The 16,253-nt window shown below is 36.7% G+C and overlaps 4 protein-coding genes across 9 annotated transcripts; 2 read left to right on the forward strand and 2 right to left on the reverse strand.

The window, feature by feature from the left end:
- Positions 1–392: 392 nt before the first annotated feature.
- On the reverse strand, positions 393–6,587 carry LOC104764395 (putative E3 ubiquitin-protein ligase LIN-1). Of its 5 annotated transcripts, XM_087502079.1 has the most exons (17): positions 5,775–6,587; positions 5,614–5,680; positions 5,228–5,497; positions 4,045–5,138; positions 3,825–3,966; positions 3,503–3,750; positions 3,129–3,421; positions 2,917–3,035; positions 2,654–2,779; positions 2,434–2,565; positions 2,219–2,341; positions 2,013–2,123; positions 1,793–1,939; positions 1,586–1,711; positions 1,298–1,414; positions 1,171–1,213; positions 393–729 (listed from the first exon to the last, which is right to left on the reverse strand). In XM_087502079.1, the coding sequence occupies exons 1-16, from the start codon at positions 6,452–6,454 to the stop codon at positions 1,196–1,198; spliced, it is 3,813 nt and encodes a 1,270-aa protein (XP_087358205.1). In that variant the 5' UTR covers positions 6,455–6,587; the 3' UTR covers positions 393–729; positions 1,171–1,195. The 5 variants fall into 5 exon arrangements, 3 of the variants coding, with proteins under 3 accessions (XP_087358205.1, XP_087358204.1, XP_087358207.1); XR_015591119.1 differs by lacking the exon at positions 393–729 and having other exon boundaries at positions 937–1,213; positions 3,129–3,423; positions 3,524–3,750; XR_015591120.1 differs by lacking the exon at positions 393–729 and having other exon boundaries at positions 937–1,213; positions 3,129–3,423; positions 3,524–3,750; positions 5,228–5,494; positions 5,775–6,567.
- Positions 6,588–8,697: 2,110 nt separating this feature from the next.
- On the forward strand, positions 8,698–9,456 carry LOC104764396 (uncharacterized). The gene has a single exon (XM_010487916.2). It carries the CDS (start codon positions 8,824–8,826, stop codon positions 9,205–9,207), a length of 384 nt encoding a protein of 127 aa, XP_010486218.1. The 5' UTR covers positions 8,698–8,823; the 3' UTR covers positions 9,208–9,456.
- A 332-nt stretch (positions 9,457–9,788) lies between these two features.
- Positions 9,789–12,370, reverse strand: LOC104764398 (ubiquitin-like-specific protease 1A). Of its 2 annotated transcripts, none has more exons than XM_087502083.1 (9): positions 11,588–12,370; positions 11,424–11,503; positions 11,242–11,332; positions 11,029–11,127; positions 10,840–10,932; positions 10,606–10,725; positions 10,419–10,522; positions 10,252–10,324; positions 9,789–10,130 (listed from the first exon to the last, which is right to left on the reverse strand). In XM_087502083.1, the coding sequence occupies exons 1-9, from the start codon at positions 12,254–12,256 to the stop codon at positions 10,068–10,070; spliced, it is 1,392 nt and encodes a 463-aa protein (XP_087358209.1). In that variant the 5' UTR covers positions 12,257–12,370; the 3' UTR covers positions 9,789–10,067. The 2 variants fall into 2 exon arrangements, with proteins under 2 accessions (XP_087358209.1, XP_087358210.1); XM_087502084.1 differs by having other exon boundaries at positions 11,594–12,316.
- On the forward strand, positions 12,307–16,101 carry LOC104764399 (uncharacterized). The gene is made up of 2 exons (XM_087502082.1): positions 12,307–12,823; positions 12,953–16,101. Exons 1-2 carry the CDS (start codon positions 12,796–12,798, stop codon positions 15,589–15,591), a joined length of 2,667 nt encoding a protein of 888 aa, XP_087358208.1. The 5' UTR covers positions 12,307–12,795; the 3' UTR covers positions 15,592–16,101.
- Positions 16,102–16,253: the final 152 nt, after the last annotated feature.

Raw genomic sequence — 16,253 nt, forward strand, 5'->3', positions numbered from 1 at the left:
GTAAACCAGATTTGTTAATTATACTACTATTATAATAGTTTCAAAGCCCACTTGAAAAAAAGCAGTCAACAGGTTTAAGGAGTTTGAAGTTGTTAAATGAGAGGAATCAAAAGGCACATGCCTTTGCACATGCATTATGATGCTAATAGTCTCATTAGTTTTATCTTCTTTGTGTGTTTGAGCCCCACAAACTTTGAGTAAAGACATGCAACAACAAGAAGTCAACAATATCTCTCTAAAAAACTATCATCATGATCATCAATTCATCGTCACCAACCAGCTAATCTCTTATTACATTTATGCAAGGCCAACATATTGAGTGAGGTTGCTGTCCGACAAAACCATAGGTTATGTATTTGTTTCACATAAATATAAGAGGGAAGAAAAAAACATTGAAACGTCAAGTCGATCAAGACATAACAAATCTGTTATGAATCTATATGATATATCAGTATATTCATATCATATATTCATAACTGTTTAAGATACAATAATAAATTGAGATTGATAATCAGATGATATATAATGTGTGGAAGAGATGGTCGGGACAAGGACATCAAAAGCGGGTCCAAGAGATGAAATAAAGACTAACAATTCTGCAAAGAGACAGAAGGCAAAAAAAAAGGCTGCCTTCTGACTTAACTCTATTCATCATATTACAACAAAAATATGAATTTTATTTTCTTCGTGGGGACCAAGTTTTGGACTTCTCATGCATATTCCAAAAATCTGCGTAAATAGATTCTTCAGACGTGACCATGTGAATACTATCAAATTTTCGCTGTGATAATTTTTTTTTTATTAAGCATCTTTATATCAGAATGTAGGACCTCTTAAGATCTCTGAGTCTAACTTTTACTCCTTATTAGTCTGATTCCATCCCACAGTAATTATTGTCTTTCGTGTTACTAATAATGTCTTTTTAGTACTCCGTCCTTGTTAAAGCATGATCTTTTTTTTTTGGTCAGAAAGCATGATCTTCTTTACAAAATCACTATCTACACAGAAGTGAATGGACTACTCAACTAAATCTTACATATAATGCTATGTAACACATGTACAAGTATCACATAGGGCAGCTTCACTTCACTCTAGTTTAAGCTGTGTATATTTACTTCTTCATGTATCATATCATAACTTTGAGCTGATTGTTCAAATTGTAATGGTTACCTCAGATACTCGTCCTCACTGCTCTTTATAACGGAATCCATCCCTGTTTTGTCCTAAGATATTAGTCTCGATCTTCTAAGTGGTTATATACAATTAAAATGGTTTATAGCTTGTGTGTATTATTCACCTTAATAAATCCAGCTTCTGTACCGCAAAAAACAATATCATTAGCAGTAAGGAGGCTTGTTATCTTGCTTCCTGCTGATAATCTTCCCACTTTCTGTTGTGTCCTTCTCAACCAAATCTTGTTTTCATAAACCATATGATTTTACTTAATATATTAGATAGAATAGTGATGATAACAATGTAGGAAAATAAGCAAGTATAGGCCTATCTCTCTGCCCATTTGATTAGGTCTTGGTCTAGGAAATGTTTTAATTTTGCAAAAAAAAAAAAAAAAAAAAAAAAGAATTACCTGAAGAGTGTTTGCGGATGAACTTCGATTCAGGTAGATAAAGTCTTCAACAACACCCATTGCTACTATATTAGACCCCTTTTCTGCTGGTATTGACATTTGGGGATCATAATTCCTTCTCAAATCCTGTAAACCATTTTTTGTTTACGTCACTCGCTTTAGTCTATCACATTGTGAAAACTGTTAAATGTAGTTTTTTGGTTTTACCTTTATATTAGACATCTCAACATGTGTGCTTGAGCTATATAACATATCTTTGTACACAACCACTGAATTGATAGGCTTGTTTTGAAGTCTCCAGCTCCTCGTCGGTGCTTTAATTTCTTTCTCCCGTTTATTTGTTAGGATTAATTCCTGAAACAGCTATGTTACTCTGTGTGTCTTTATAATTCACTATTGTTTGGGTGAAAGACAACCACACACATACCTGTATGCTTGTATCTATACATCCTATATAAATCTTTCCTTGGGATGCTACCATACTCTTCATACCTTTACCTTTGAAGATACTTTGAGATATTCTTGATGAATCAAGCAGCTGTAGAAGATTAGTAGCCTCTGAGTTTTTATTTTTTAGAGTTGGAGATTATTATATGATATTACTAATGTAAATAGCCTCTGAGAGACATCTACCTTTATCTTGTGCCCTTTGGTTATGACAATTATCATATTTCCGTATGCTTCCAATCTCCTTATTGAATCTTTTGTTTTTATGACTTCAGCACATTCCAGTTTTCCTTTAGCTATCTGCCATACCTATATAAATAACAAGGATATACACTTTCAGAAAATTTAGTTTTCTCCTGATCCTAGTGATGTTTCCTGAAAGAGTTGAATGATTATCATACCCTGATGGTTTTATCTGCAGATCCACTTAAGACACTCTCTCCTGATTCAGAGAGTGAAAAGCATGTTACGGTGCTTTTGTGCTCCTTGATGTCCCATAATAGCGTAGCTACTTTCTTATTCACATTCCACACCTGATATATAAGTTTGTATGCTCAAGGATAAGGTTTCTTTTAAACATTTTTCTTCCTATTCAATACTATTGAAAGTATAAATACATACCCTGATTGAACCATCTGAGTATCCACTAAAGAGCAAGCCTTTATGGTAGATGAGAGCTGTTACAGCTCCACTGCCAGATTGATGTATTTCTATGGTTTGTGTATGAACACAAGATATGCGCTGGTCCTATATATCAATATCGAAATTTTGAATTATGAGTTCATGTGTGACCTAAGACTGACTATGATTCTGTTAACAGGGTTGGTTTAACTTGTGGTTGGTAGAGATTGTAATGATATATATGCAGGTGAAGAAAAACTTACAGTTTTGCTGAATAAATAATATGTTGCTTTATGCAATTCGTCTGCCATCCAAGTCACTTGTGAAAGACGTCTCAAAGACTCTCTAACTCCTTCCGAGAAATTTACTAGTTTGTGGATTCCTGTGTGACAACTACACTTTAGTATAAAACTTACAGTTACATGCTTTAGTTTTCATATGAACCATTATTTCACTTTACAGTTAAGAAATTCACCTTTGCCAGAGCTAAAATTGTAGATGCATATACAAGCAAGAAGTCTTTCTTCAAGCTCCAAACCAGGGTGTAGAAACTGTGATATCTCATCAAGTAAGACTTCACATGCTGAGTACTTCAAACTATTTGGACCTTTTGAAATCTCTATACTGAGCCATGTAATGGCTATAAGACATGCCTTCGAAACACTCCTGTTTTTACTCTTTAACCCTTCTTGTAAACCACAAAACGTGGCTTTGCCTGTATCAATAATCCTTCTTGCTATTTTACAACACCATCCATCTATTCCTGGATCCTGAAAAAGTAATAAACCTTTCCATAAGTCACTCTTTTTGGCTTGGCTATTCTATTAGAATGATAAAGTTAAAAAAATTTCCTGTAAGCAATCATCTGACCAGTTGATGTTTCTTATCATATTCATGTGTGACATAGAAGTTAGACCTCCTCTTTTCATTAACCAAGCAGCAGTATACTGTTCTCCCGTCCATGAATAAGTTCCACCGATATTCGAAAGAATGAATGTTGATAACAGCTGCATATTTGGAACTTCACTATATGTAACTGCATCAAGCAGAGCTCTGGTAGCTTCATTTCTGTACTTTTTATTCTCAGGTGGGGAATCCTGTAGAGAATATAATTATTTACCTAGAGATGGAATCAACAACATAAGTTTTTTTTTTAACATTCAGTACTAACCAGTGCATTCAACTGAAGCAATATATCTGCTGCGAAGAGTTTGTGATCACCCTGCAATTGTTTAATACACTGCAATAATGTATCCTTAATGTCAAAACTTCCTTCCTTTTTCATCTGTTGCAGAATCTTAATTGCTGACGACCTGAAATTACAAGTATGTCATATGGAAAAGTGTGACTGGTAGATAAAAAGAGAATTGTATTTGTTGAGATATGTATACCTTGGTATCTTCAGGACCTCTTGAAGAAATTGAAGAGCAGTGAAAATTTCTTCTCTGTCTTGGCTCTGCAGGAGATGCGCAAAAGGAGCCACTCGAGTATGCTGATAGATATACTTCCTGTTAAGTCCATCAAACTGCATGCATTTTACTAAAATAGTAGCCAAGGAGATGAATTCCCCTGAGCTTCCACTCTTAGCAACATCAAGAAGTCCACAAAGAACAGAAGGTGAGCTGATTGCAGCCAAGTGCATTGTGTTTGTGGCATGATCAAAAGCAGTAACAAGAACTTTAATTATCATCAATGATGCAGCAGGCGGCGTCAAAAGAGGAGGTGAAGGTCTAAATGTGTAACAAGAAGAATAAGAAGAAGTGGATGCAACAACATCTACAAGAGCTGGTAAAAGCTCAAGACTCTTTATTTCTGTTGGAGATGGCTTTATCAGGTAGATGAGAATAGCCGCTTCTTGCACATTTTGCTTCAGGGCATTTGCTAAGTGACTTAAATTTAAACCCTTCCTCTTGACCTCCTCAAGAGCTGTCCTATTGACTGATATGATCTTGGTTAGAGCAGTCATCGATGCCTTTATCACAGTTTTCTCCTCGGAACTAGAAATAGCCATAAACAGCTGATCCAGAATGACATCTTTTAGCATGCTGTACTTGAATCCTTCTTTCCTGTTCAGCATTTGATAAATCATTGTAACCTCTGAGACATATTTCTCATCTGCATTCCCTAACACTTCCTTTATCAAGCTCTGAAGGTTCTTCCATAAATCCATTGTCGGAGCTCTTCTAGAATGCGTCTCAAGTCCATTTCCTCGTTTTTTGTTTTGCAAATTTCTCCTCATCCCTTCAAAAGTTATGGACCCTTTGTGTCCAAATATTGAAATTTCTTCCAACTCTAGTTGCCTCAGAGAAGACGCATCTTCTAAGTGGTTATTCCAAGTTGTATTTGATTGTTGAGCCTGAATATCAATGATGGAACGGTTAAACTTACCGATCAAACTGTGGGATCTTTTGACTAATGTGTCCTCATTATATGCTTCCTTGTGAGCTTGTTGTTGGGAAACACAGAAGATGTTGGCTAATGTGTCCTGATTCACAATACATATATTTGGAAGATGTTAATTTTTCATTCTCTGAAATTTAAAGCAATGAAAGTGTTTGGTTTAGAGAAGTTCACCGTGCCAATGTCTTCTCTATTATCGCATTTTGAACTTGACGTATCTAGGTGAGACTCGTTCAAGAATTCATTAAGGGACCTGACTCTTGTACTTCTTCCAAGCTCTGGATTGTAATCTTCCTGCAGGTTCCAATCCAAACATGGAGAACCTTGGAAGTTGTTTGCAGATTTTTCAATCTTCCTTGATGCTTTGATTTTCTTGAAGATTTCATTAAATTCATCCTCTTGCAAATCATTACTGTGGAGGTGATTCTGGTACTGCAGTAACTTCTTCAAGATGGAGACCAAGAAGTGAAAGAAGGTAATTGTTACTCTTTTACCCAATTTTAATGATTAAATATCACTGATAATCTCCAAAAGCATGTCTTTGTCATTAGTAAACTTACCTCACAGGTTTCTGACAACTCTAGCTTCTCTGCAACTGAATGTGTATTAGCCGCAAATATTTCTTGCCTGTTCATGTGTAGAGGGTTAGGATATGAAGCAAATAGACATAAAGACAAACAGAAGTAATCTATTTTGATGATAAGAATTGAATCCTTCTTACCCATATCTCTTCTGCCTTGGAAGCGGTTTCTCTGTACATTCACTTGGTGGCTGATGAGTTTCTCCATAGTACATAACCTGGTAATAAGTTGCTCTGTATTTATACTTCCTTGCAATCTCTCTGATCTCTTCATCTGACTTGTACACACCAGGAGTGAAGAAGATGCTCTCGCAGAGTTCAGGGGCAATGCCTGTTCTTACAATCTCCGGCGAGACCAAAACCGACTGGAGAAAATGCAATGTGGTCTGCAAGGAATCACCTTGGAGATAGCTTACAATAGAGAGGTAGAAGTAAGAGAAAGCAACCAAGACTGTGTTTGGAACACCTGAAGTGGTGGTCCCTTGTTCGTCAAGCAACGCAGGCATTTGAAGCATTCTCTCTGAGTTTTTCAGACGAGACGTCTTCTCTTCTGAGCATTCGGGCTGTTGTATAGAAGCTTCGATGCTATCGATTCCCCAATAGAGATTCGAGAGAGCAGAGTGTTCGGAAGAGAATTCAAAGAGAGTATCATCTTCTTCAATGCTCAGCCATGTGATGCATTTATGCTTAAGCGACATCCATGCTTCGAGGTCTGATATGAGGCTAAAGATGTAGTCGTTGATCGAAACTACAATCGAATCAAGAGAAGAATTCTCATTACATGAGATAAAACTCGATTGGGAAGATGAAAGGTTAGCCATTGTCACATACTCTGTTGCACACAAGTTACGATGGTTTTATGGGATAAGATGAGAGAGGAAGCAAAGTTGGAGATTAAAGAGAGAGAGGATGTGTAACAAAAATGTAGTCTCGTGAAGGAACCAGCCAAACTCTAGAGAAAAAAGAAAATGATTGGTCCTACTTTGTAATCTTTTGCTGTCGAAAGGACACTTACAAACAAAAGTCAAGTGTGTTGCGTGTGTTTGAGGAAAACGCAAGATAAAAGATCCTAACTTTTATTAACCATATGATTCATATACGTAATTTATAGTATTTCACTTCCCAGCCTTCGTCTCATTAAGTTATACTATACATGTGTAAAATGACTATTTCAATTAATTATCACGTTAAAGTAAGCCATATATGAAAGGTTTTAATAGAATACTATTTTATACATGTTGAAAAACAGCATTACGAAAGAATTAGTAAAAGGAGGGCTACGATTTGTGTGAGTAGTGGAAGAGGACGGTTGATGAAAGTAATTAAGTTTAGATATCTCAGCTCAACCACGTTAATTATGAACATTAATGTCCATCAATGATTTTAAACTTATACACTAGGTGGGACGTGGACTACTAATCAACTTTCACAACTTACACCGGCGTAAGCCGTAAGGTTTGGAACTTATGTAAGATGGTTAGGTTATTTTGCTTTGAGGTTCTACGAAAATACTAATAAAAAAGATTGGACCCCAAGAAAAAGAAGGAAGAGTTTGAGAATTTTCTGTCACGGAGAACCAAGAAATTATGAGCTTTGGAAAATATATAAAGAGGACAAATAAAATTTAAAAATAAGGTCAAAGAGCTCTTTTCCCTCAGCAATCCAACATATTGGTTCTTAACTCTTATGTCCTTTGTGTTGGTGTGAATTTTGATTCATGAAAGCTATATCCCATATACAAATGGGATTGGCTCTTGATTAAATTCGGGTTTGTTATGTTCGGTTGACATTCAGAGTTGGTTAAGATTCGATTAATTAAGTTTACATTGTTCAACTTCGAACGCAATACCAATTAATATGTGAGAGTTACAATATATATGATCATTTTTTTTTCATAACAACATATTGTAAAAAACTGCTTTTAAAAAAAATATTACATGTAAATAATGTAGGAATTTCGATGAAATTTAGTTAAAAATTGTTAAAATAATAATAAAAATGTATGAGAAATGCTTTAAACTTTTTTTCAAAAGACAAACGCGTCCCTCATTACCATTATAATAATTATTATTAAAAAAAAAGCAAACAGCTAAACAAACCAAATTATACAAATCCTTCTATAACTCCAAAAATAAAAGAGAAGAGAGAAAAAGCAAAAAACAAATCGATTAAAACATAAAACTCAATCACTAGAATTTACATCATCGTGTTGATCAATTGTTTATTATTAATTAAATAAGGGTTAAGCAGACAGAAATCACAGATCAAGAAAGCATGGCGATACCCTTTACTTTACATTTATTGAGAAATGTAGATTTTTTAAAGAATGAATGCCTCACCCGAGATTAGGTTACAAGTGGTTATATCAAAGCTTTAAAACATTCTTCTATAATATTGGATCTTCTTAGTGGTGATGTGCGGTCAAAGGAATATGTTATTTCTCGCATCAAAACAGCTACTGCTAGCATTTCTTTTCCTAACAAGGAATTTTTGGACCCTTATCCAAATTGGTTCTTAACTCTTATGTACTTTGTGTTGGTGTGAATTGTGATTGATGAAAGTTATATCTCATATACATATATGGATTGGATCTTGTTTAAATTCGGGTTTTTTATGTTCTGTTGACATTCATAATTGGTTAAGATTCGATTAATTAAGTTAACATTGTTCAACTTCGAACCGAATACCAATTAATATGTGAGAGTTACAATATATATGATCAATTTTTTTTCTTTTCAATTATGATCATTGTTTTCGCATATATATATTCTTGGTAAAGTTATCAGTGGATCGTGATGTTCAATTGTTCATGTACACACAACAACAAAATATGTAGAAACAACTTAATTATTATTTTTTTTTTTTGGTGCAAAGTAGCAACAACTTAATCAATACACTGTACCAACAAATAGTCTCTTATTGAGACCATTGATGTGTTATTCGCTTATTGGGTTGGGCTTTAGCCATTCTTATGTGACCAATTTTGAGGTAAACTCAAAACCAATTTGCCACTTCTCTTACTATGCCTTTAAAGTTTGATATATATATTTTTTTTAAAGCAAACAACAAACAAACCAAATTTTACAAATCTATAACCCCGAAAGGAAAAAAGAGAAGAGAGAAAAAGCAAAAAAAAACAAAACTCACTCTGCGTCGATTCAAAAACAAACTCAGTGACTAGTTATTAACAATGTATCAAGATCGACAAGGCGTTGTAGGAGGAGGAGGTGGTGGATCTGCGCCACACGGAATCATACTCGCCGTCGTTGTAGCATTGGTTGTACTCGTTCCGTTCTTCATCGGAGACGGTGGTGAAGCCATTACAGATGCGATCGCAGAGCTTTTAAGTCCGGTGGGACTTCTCTTGCTTCCCATCGTCCTTCTCCTCGTCATCCAGTTTCTCTCGTCGGAACGTGGTTCTTTCGTATCGGCCATTTTCTCCACCGGAGAACCTGAGTCGATTCACCGTGTTAGTGGATCTCCCGTCGGTGTTGCTTTGTTCCTCGTACTGATCTTGTTCTTACTCTACAACCGCTTCTCCATCTTCGGCGGAAACGATGACTCCGATGACTGATGCGACGTCGTTTTTCCAGATCTAGTATTGTTTTTTAATTTCTTTATTCGATTATGTTTTTATTTTGTCTGACGGTTGAAGTCAAAAAAACTACACAGCCGCAGTTTTCCTGTAATGTAGGTATATGCACGTGAGAGTCACGTGACATTGCTGATGAATGAGTAGTACTGTAGTAGTGCACTGAGAGGTTTGTAACTTTGTATTCTTTTTACGTATAAATTGCCAAATGCCAACGTACGTGACATATAATGTGGTTATGTTTATTAATCAATCCCGAAACTTCAAAACTAGTACGCCAATTTATGAGGTCAAGCGTGATAACAAAATACAAATAGACAAGTTTTTATTGTAGCAACAAAATTGTGAGATATATGAATATGAGGAGTATTATATTTTGATTGAGGGGGGACAAATTGGAGTTTCGGACTCGGTCGCCACATGACGACCACGTGAGAGAGAACTGAGAGAATAGTTTTTCAGACATTTTTGTGATTTCTCATTTGCAATTCCTATAGAATAATATTTTCGTATCCCTTTTTATTCGTACCCTTCATGTTACCACTACTAACGGAAAAAACAACTTTCTTTCTTTTTTATAGTACAAATATAACATATCGAAATTCAAAAATCAAGAGTATATGATAGTGAAAAATAGAATCTTTAAATAATAATTCGATTTTCACTATCAAGCCCTCACCATCATATAACCACTCTGTGTTACCCTTTTCTATATAATACGTACATCAAATTATCAAACACACACAAGTGCATCATCTAACTTCTCAACACTATCTACATGAAGAAGAAGAAGACCTTTCTCAAAACTATTCTCTTTCAAGAGTTTCCTTATTTTGCTCACATCACTCAGCTTTCAGTTGCAGAATCTCCTTCGCTGTCCTATCCCGGAAATATGGCATTTGTTCCTGTCCAAATCACACAAACACTTTCTATTTTAAGCACTCTTAATAAGTCTTTCAATATGACACTCATGACCTACTATACTACTATAGTTATGGCAGGTTTAGTAACTTTCTGCGATTTTACCTGAGTGAAACAAAGATCCAGACCTCTGCTGTAGAAGTCTATGTATTTCAGCATAAACATTCCACAATCGTATCTACAAAAAATGCAGAGTCAAAGTTAACGAATGTACTACATATATGGATGTATGAGCTTAGATGTAGCTGACATCTTTATAAGGAAGACGATACCCATTTCTCTGCATTGGAAGGTCCTGGACAAATTCTTGTCTCCATCCACTTACATCAAGGTCTACTTTACTCTTGTCATTAACTTCATCCACAAAATATCTAGCCTGACAAGTGAAAAACTACAGTATCAGGATATATATGTTACAACACAAAAACAAAAATTGTTTCCTTACTTAAATAACATTACCAGTGCATCGAGGATTTTAGGCTCCCTTCCTTTGAATGAGTCAAGATACTGGAATTTCCGGTCCTTTATATTTATTACAGCCAAAGTCCAATGGATGTTCATATGGATAGGGATAAATATCTGACAACAAACAAGGTCTCTTAGACAGATGGTATGATGAATATAGAGTTTGGGTATCTCAACAAGGAGTGTAATATAGAGAGTGATAGCAGAAGAAGCACACAACAAGTTTACCTTGTCACAGTCTTTGAGATAGTAGCCCAACCTCTTCATTGAAGTCCATCTCCTGACTGCGCCGTAGTTGTATCCAGTCCCCGAATTAACTAACTGAGGTGTGATTTAAGGTTATATCTTCTTGTCAAAATTCATGAGCATATTATAGGGGCTAAAATCTCAACTTCATATAGAAGAAATGGGTATAACCTTAGTGAAGAAAAATGTATTGAAAAAATGACATTTTAGAAACTTCTTTGGTTCTCTAGCTTCCCTTTCTTTCAGCAATACCATATAAAGATTAATGACCTGCACAGAACAAAGTCCAAGATTTTACCAAATCACAGAGGTTCTAACAGGACAAAATATATTATATCCAATCTCTAAGAAGAAATCACGTGAGATTTAAATGCGTTGACTAACCTCATCGTTCAACCATTCACCTGGTTTAAGGCACCTCAGGATCTTCCCTGTAATGTCAATATTCGAGTTCTCATGTGCAACCAAGATGGTCCTGCAGTGAGAGACGTTCATAGCATTACATAACAAAAACAAATCTGTATTCTTAGAGCAAGTAAATAAGAGACCAAAAATGAAAATCATACGAGTCATAAGCCGAGAATGCACGCTTGACCACTGTTTCCTCCTCTCTAGAAAGAGGCAGAAATGCTTCACGCCGTACATCCTGAAATAACAATCAAAGTACAATGAAGCATAAAAGCTTAAACTTTAGCCACATCTATAAAGACAAAAGGGAAAATAGCCAAACGTCTACTGGTTCTTCATCTTGTTTCCAAAACGAAAAAGAAAAAGGAAACAAGCTTCGCAGTAAAGCACGGCCTCTCTCTTTCAGAGAATCACCATAGCCTCTGGCTTTCAGTTTAGAAATCCGGTGCTCAGCACTCTCAACAGCCTTTCTGTCTGCTTCATAACTCGTAACATCAGTCACAGGGAGATTCAAAACAAATGAACTATTAGCTTGAGAACCATCATCCACCATAAAGCTCCTATTTTTCAGATTAACAAATCCGTTCCCCATCTCTGCCTTCTCATCCACCTCCATAGCCACGTTTTCCACACTCTCCATACTATTATCACTAGATATCATTTCCACATCTCTACACTCATCGTCAACATCAATCACTTCTCTATCCGTTCTATAAGGCAAAGGCAAATCAAGTCCATTTCTTTTAAACAAGTCATAGTTCCTTGTGAGAAAAGCAGCTCCAAACCCATTACCAGAAACCTGCCGTGTGCTACGATCTCGACCGCTCTTCAGAATCCGCGAAGGCCCATGAATTTGTCTCCGCAACGGAGATTTCACTTCTGGGTAACGGTAATTTCCAGGAGCCATGACTCTTGATGAACGTAATAAACTGAAGAAAGTGGAGTTTTCACAAGGGTTTAAACCACCACCGCTGCGTTTGTGGTTACTCATTACTGTTCTGATATAGAAGTAACCATAACCCTACACACGAATTTAAAACCAATCCCACAAAACTGAAAGGTCGAAAACAAAAAAATCCCAAATTTAGGGTTAATTGATTTCGATAAAATAACTCGGGAGCAAGCAAAGTTTGAATACACACTGACGTTTCCGACTCGCAACGCTCCCGATGACGACCCGGACAAAATAGGGTAGACCCGGCCTGAATTGACCCGGGAGGTTTTGTTTTGGAAGAGAAAGGACAAACTCAAATTTGTTGACTTTTTCTAAAACCCTCTAGATGATAGGGAGGTTTCTGGGTCTTGTTCCTCCGATTCGGCTAAACCTATGTTTTGTTTTGTTTTGTTTTATTTCATCTCGTTAAAGTTAAACCCTCTCTACTCTCTTCTCCTGAAAGCTGGGCTTTTTTTCACTTCAGGGAGTTTCGTTAAACATAAAAGCTTTGATTTTTATTTCTTTTAATTGGTATCTTCTTCGATCGTGTTGGATTTTGAGATTAGTCGGTTGTTTGAAACTCGGAAGTCAGGAAGATGCAGATGCGGATGCTACTAAGACCAGGTAAATATGCTTTTGTGCATTTCAGTACCTGAGCTGAATTGTTGTGGCTTCTTTACAGTACTGTTGCTTTAGAAACTGATGAATCTCATATGAGATTGTTCCTGATTTGTGTTATGTTTGTCTCTGTAGGTATTATACTTCACACCGATACAAAATCCTCTCGTGTTGTTGTCAGAGTTTGTAAGCAATTATCATCTTTGTCTGATAATGGCGAGAATCATGAGAAACCGTATACATTTGAGGGTAATAGGCAAACTGTTGATAATATTTGCAATGTTTTGGAGACTGGTCCATGGGGACCTTCAGCTGAGAATGCTCTATCTGCTCTAAGCTTTAAACCACAACCAGAATTTGTCATTGGGGTTTTACGGAGGCTGAAAGATGTTAACCGGGCGATTGAGTATTTCCGTTGGTATGAGAGGAGAACCGAGCTGCCTCATTGTCCTGAATCATACAACTCCTTGCTTTTGTTGATGGCTCGTTGCAGAAATTTTGATGCTTTGGAACAGATTCTTGGAGAAATGAGTGTTGCAGGATTTGGTCCTTCTGTTAACACTTGTATTGAGATGGTTTTGAGCTGCGTTAAGGTGAATAAGCTTAGGGAAGGTTTTGATGTTGTGCAGATGATGAGGAAGTTCAAGTTCCGACCTGCTTTTTCAGCTTATACAACTCTTATAGGTGCTTTCTCAGCGATTAATCATTCTGATATGATGTTGACTCTCTTTCAGCAGATGCAGGAGTTAGGATATGAGCCTACTGTTCATCTCTTTACGACATTGATTCGGGGATTTGCCAAAGAGGGTCGAGTTGATTCTGCTCTATCTTTGCTCGATGAGATGAAGAGCAGCTCTCTTGATGCCGATATCGTTCTTTATAATGTATGCATAGATAGCTTTGGTAAAGTGGGCAAGGTTGATATGGCATGGAAATTTTTTCACGAGATTGAAGCGAATGGTTTAAAGCCTGATGAAGTCACTTATACTAGCATGATAGGAGTTCTGTGCAAGGCAAACAGATTGGATGAAGCTGTGGAGATGTTTGAGCATTTAGAGAAGAATAGACGGGTACCTTGCACTTATGCTTACAACACTATGATTATGGGTTATGGTTCGGCTGGAAAATTTGATGAAGCATACAGTCTTCTAGAGAGACAGAGGGCAAAGGGATCTATACCGAGTGTGATCGCATATAATTGCATTCTTACATGCTTAAGGAATATGGGAAAAGTGGACGAAGCTTTGAGAGTGTTTGAGGAGATGAAAAAAGATGCTGCTCCAAATCTTTCAACCTATAATATTCTCATTGACATGCTGTGTAGAGCTGGTAAACTTGACTATGCTTTTGAGCTACGTGATTCTATGCAGAAGGCTGGTCTATTTCCTAATGTTAGGACTGTGAACATAATGGTTGATCGGCTCTGTAAGTCCCAAAAGCTTGATGAAGCATGTGCTATATTTGAGGAGATGGATTATACGGTTTGTACGCCAGATGAGATTACATTCTGCTCCCTCATAGATGGCTTAGGGAAGGTCGGAAGAGTTGATGACGCTTACAAAATCTATGAGAAGATGTTGGATTCTGATTGTCGTACTAACTCTATTGTTTACACATCCCTGATAAGGAACTTCTTCAACCACGGTAGAAAAGAAGATGGACACAAGATATATAAGGAGATGATTTATCAAAATTGTTCTCCTGACTTGCAGCTTCTGAATACGTATATGGATTGTATGTTCAAAGCTGGAGAACCAGAAAAGGGAAGGGCGATGTTTAAAGAAATAAAAGCCCATCGGTTTGTCCCAGATGCTCGAAGCTACTCGATTTTAATTCATGGACTAATAAAAGCAGGGTTTGCAAATGAAACATATGAGTTGTTTTATTCCATGAAAGAGCAAGGCTGTGTCTTGGACACACGTGCTTACAATATTGTCATTGACGGTTTCTGCAAGTGCGGAAAAGTTAACAAAGCTTATCAGCTGTTGGAGGAAATGAAGACAAAAGGTTTTGAGCCAACTGTCGTTACGTATGGTTCGGTCATTGACGGGCTTGCAAAAATAGATCGGCTTGATGAAGCTTATATGCTCTTTGAGGAAGCAAAATCAAAGAGAATAGAACTAAACGTGGTAATCTACAGTAGTCTTATTGATGGGTTTGGGAAAGTTGGTAGGATTGATGAAGCTTACCTTATCCTGGAAGAGCTTATGCAGAAAGGATTAACTCCTAATGTTTATACATGGAACTCATTGCTTGATGCATTGGTCAAGGCTGAGGAAATCAATGAAGCCCTTGTCTGTTTTCAGTCGATGAAAGAATTGAAATGCACGCCAAACCAAGTTACTTACGGTATCCTAATAAATGGTCTTTGTAAGGTCAGGAAGTTCAATAAAGCCTTTGTCTTTTGGCAAGATATGCAGAAACAGGGGATGAAACCTAGCACTATTTCTTACACCACCATGATATCGGGACTTGCAAAGGCTGGGAATATTGCAGAGGCTGGGGCGCTTTTTGATCGGTTTAAGGCAAATGGTGGTGTTCCAGACTCTGCTTGTTATAATGCCATGATAGAAGGTCTGAGTAACGGGAACAGGGCAATGGAAGCTTTTTCTCTTTTTGAGGAAGCACGTCGAAAAGGATTACACATCCATACTAAAACCTGTGTTGTTCTTTTGGATACTTTGCATAAAAATGATTGTCTTGAGCAAGCAGCTATTGTTGGCGCTGTTTTGAGGGAAACAGGAAAGGCACGGCATGCTGCACGGTCTTGGTAGATAGTTATCGAGAATCTCGTTTCTTGCATAGGAAAACCAACCAAAGACGTTTTGGATTTTGTCTGATTGAAGTGAGCATTCTGAATACCAAGTTTCTGGCGGTGACAATGATTGTTTAATATCTGTGAGTGTTCACAGATCGAGAAAGATGGGTGTCGTGCCTGCACTTTCAGATTGTTATCATTGCCATTTTTGCAGGATTTGATTAGAGACTATTGCTTGGTCTACAAGTCGACTTCAGTGGATGAGCTCTTATTTATCACAAAGGTTGTATATTCTCTGACGTAAGAGTCAGCTCCTTGTGTAGTGTAAGAAGCAGAAATCTTAAGAAGATTGTGACTATATAAGTGAATTTCATAAGAAAATGTCTGTGCTGCTCTGTCTTACATTGCATTATAACAGAGCACCAGTTTGATCTTATATGACCTGTTTCTTTTAAAATTATGTTGTGCTACTTCTGTAGATCTGCGGCTTTTTCTGGAGATGAGATATAAACCTCCTTCCAACTCATTTTTGGCTCACTTTTTTACTTTCATTAGCTTAGTCTACGTCTACTTTAATCAACCTGAACTCGATATACAATGAATATTATGATTTTTTTTAATCAAAGAACTTGATTCTTGTTTCATTTGGTACATTGCGTGTGGATGTTATTAGAGTAT

This window comes from Camelina sativa, chromosome 19, assembly GCF_030686135.1.
Source record: "Camelina sativa cultivar CO46 ecotype springtype chromosome 19, ASM3068613v1".
NCBI lineage: Eukaryota > Viridiplantae > Streptophyta > Magnoliopsida > Brassicales > Brassicaceae > Camelina > Camelina sativa.

Bases quoted from the DNA above. Each gene is read 5' to 3' on its own strand.
- LOC104764396 (XM_010487916.2), top strand. From the start codon at position 8,824: ATGTATCAAGATCGACAAGGCGTTGTAGGAGGAGGAGGTGGTGGATCT.
- LOC104764395 (XM_087502079.1), bottom strand. From the start codon at position 6,454: ATGGCTAACCTTTCATCTTCCCAATCGAGTTTTATCTCATGTAATGAG. The intron at 2,780-2,916 runs GTAAGTTTTTCT...ATTGATATATAG, and splicing joins ATTATTTATTCAGCAAAACT to GACCAGCGCATATCTTGTGT. The intron at 1,415-1,585 runs GTAATTCTTTTT...TATGAAAACAAG, and splicing joins CATCCGCAAACACTCTTCAG to ATTTGGTTGAGAAGGACACA.
- LOC104764398 (XM_087502083.1), bottom strand. From the start codon at position 12,256: ATGAGTAACCACAAACGCAGCGGTGGTGGTTTAAACCCTTGTGAAAAC. The intron at 11,504-11,587 runs GTTTGGCTATTT...TTGTTATTTCAG, and splicing joins AAGATGAAGAACCAGTAGAC to GATGTACGGCGTGAAGCATT. The intron at 11,333-11,423 runs GTATGATTTTCA...CTCTCACTGCAG, and splicing joins GCATTCTCGGCTTATGACTC to GACCATCTTGGTTGCACATG.
- LOC104764399 (XM_087502082.1), top strand. From the start codon at position 12,796: ATGCAGATGCGGATGCTACTAAGACCAG. The intron at 12,824-12,952 runs GTAAATATGCTT...TTGTCTCTGTAG, and splicing joins GCGGATGCTACTAAGACCAG to GTATTATACTTCACACCGAT.